Here is a 1,492-nt window from a genome sequence, read left to right as displayed (position 1 = left end):
TATACAATATCTTTACAACTATCTTCTTGAGTAGGTATGTCAAAGAGTTTTCTGCAGAATATAAGTAGCCCGAAATTCAGCAGCAAAATATTGCAACATAACAAGTAAATACAGTGTCAATGTTATATAGTAAAAGAGAATACATAAAAGGACTCATGATCATTTAATCATATAAAACATGATACGTAGCTGAAATACAGTCCACTTAAATAGCTCTGTGACCAAGAATGTTAAATGCCATTTTGAACATAAAAAAAATCTCTTAAATTTTTGTGCTTAAACTTTTTTTTTTCTGTTAAACTATTTCTTATTTCCAATACTGCCACTGTAACTGATATTACGACAGATCACAATTTTCACGGACACGTCAACATGAAGACATTTACTCATGAGAAAGTAAGTCACTTAGCATTAGTTCACAGTGTGGGACAGTGGTGGGCACTCGGTCTGGAGAAGGGCTGTCAGGGAAATCCCCAAGTCCTTCACAGGAGTTTCCTGATCTCAGATGCAGTGAGAGGTTTAAAAGAATGAAAAGCAACACATCACATGTTGGCAGGAAAAAGAAACGTTTTGATTCTTCATGGGTTTCGTCTAAGTGACCTTCGTCTTCTGTTGTAGAAGTGCCTGAGCCCATGCTGTCGTGAAAAATTCATCATGTAATTTTGTTTGCGGGTGCTGTTAAAACCAGGAAGGATAGGGGCAGAGAGGGAAAGGAGAGAGATCATGTCAGTCCAGTCCCTGAAAGTGCAATCCAGTCTAAGTCCTAAGTCACCCTGATATTCATTTGAAAATTTTCAGGGTTCATAGGTCATGATGACATTGCCACCTGGGACAGAATAACTGAACGCTGACATCTGTATACACTGCGTTTGGCCTTGAAGAAATCCCCCTTCTATTCATGAGTGAGCCCAAACCAGAAAAAAAAAGGCAAATTCTTTTGATTCATAGCTAGAGTAGACTGAAATTGGGGATTTAAACTTTTATTCTTGAACCTTTTCTGACAACATTTACTTGGGTCAATTTCACTTGAGAGACGACATGTGCTGTGACCCATTACCTTTTTTAAATCCATTTTTCACAAGGAGGAAACATAATTCGATTCCTTGAACAAACATTTCCATTTAAGGCAAAAACAAAGAAAAAACAAACTTATTATCTGAATCAGCTTGACATTCCTATTTTATGCAGTCTTGAGGCAAATGAAGAGATAAGTTTTCCCCTGAACGTTGGATTCCACTGCCTTCCTTAAACAATAAGCAGCTGGGTTCATATTCTATAAATATGACCTTATGAAAGAGATACTCCACTGAAAACATAAGAAACTAAGAAAGTGTAATCCTGTATAATAGATAATATGCAAATTGACCATCACACCCTCACACAAGATGGCTGCTCCCATGTGGGCAAAAGAGGCCACCACAAGATGGCTGGCAGGGGAGGGCAGTTGTGGGCAATCAGACCAGCAGGGGAGGGCAGTTAGGGGTGACCCGGA

The 1,492-nt window shown here is 38.7% G+C and overlaps 1 protein-coding gene across 1 annotated transcript in view; it reads right to left on the bottom strand.

Annotated features, from left to right (window-relative positions):
* Positions 1 to 8: 8 nt before the first annotated feature.
* Positions 9 to 1,492, bottom strand: part of RELN (reelin) — a gene marked incomplete at its 5' end in the record, with an annotated part of 426,427 nt that continues 424,943 nt past the window's right edge. The window contains one exon of the mRNA XM_015571214.1: positions 9 to 675. Coding sequence (XP_015426700.1) covers positions 579 to 675 — 97 coding nt within the window. The remainder of the gene's footprint in view (positions 676 to 1,492) is intronic.

This window comes from Myotis davidii, unplaced genomic scaffold (assembly GCF_000327345.1).
Source record: "Myotis davidii unplaced genomic scaffold, ASM32734v1 scaffold125, whole genome shotgun sequence".
Taxonomy (NCBI): Eukaryota; Metazoa; Chordata; class Mammalia; order Chiroptera; family Vespertilionidae; genus Myotis; species Myotis davidii.
Note: the sequence above shows the minus strand (reverse complement) of the source record. Positions and strands in the feature narration are given on the sequence as shown.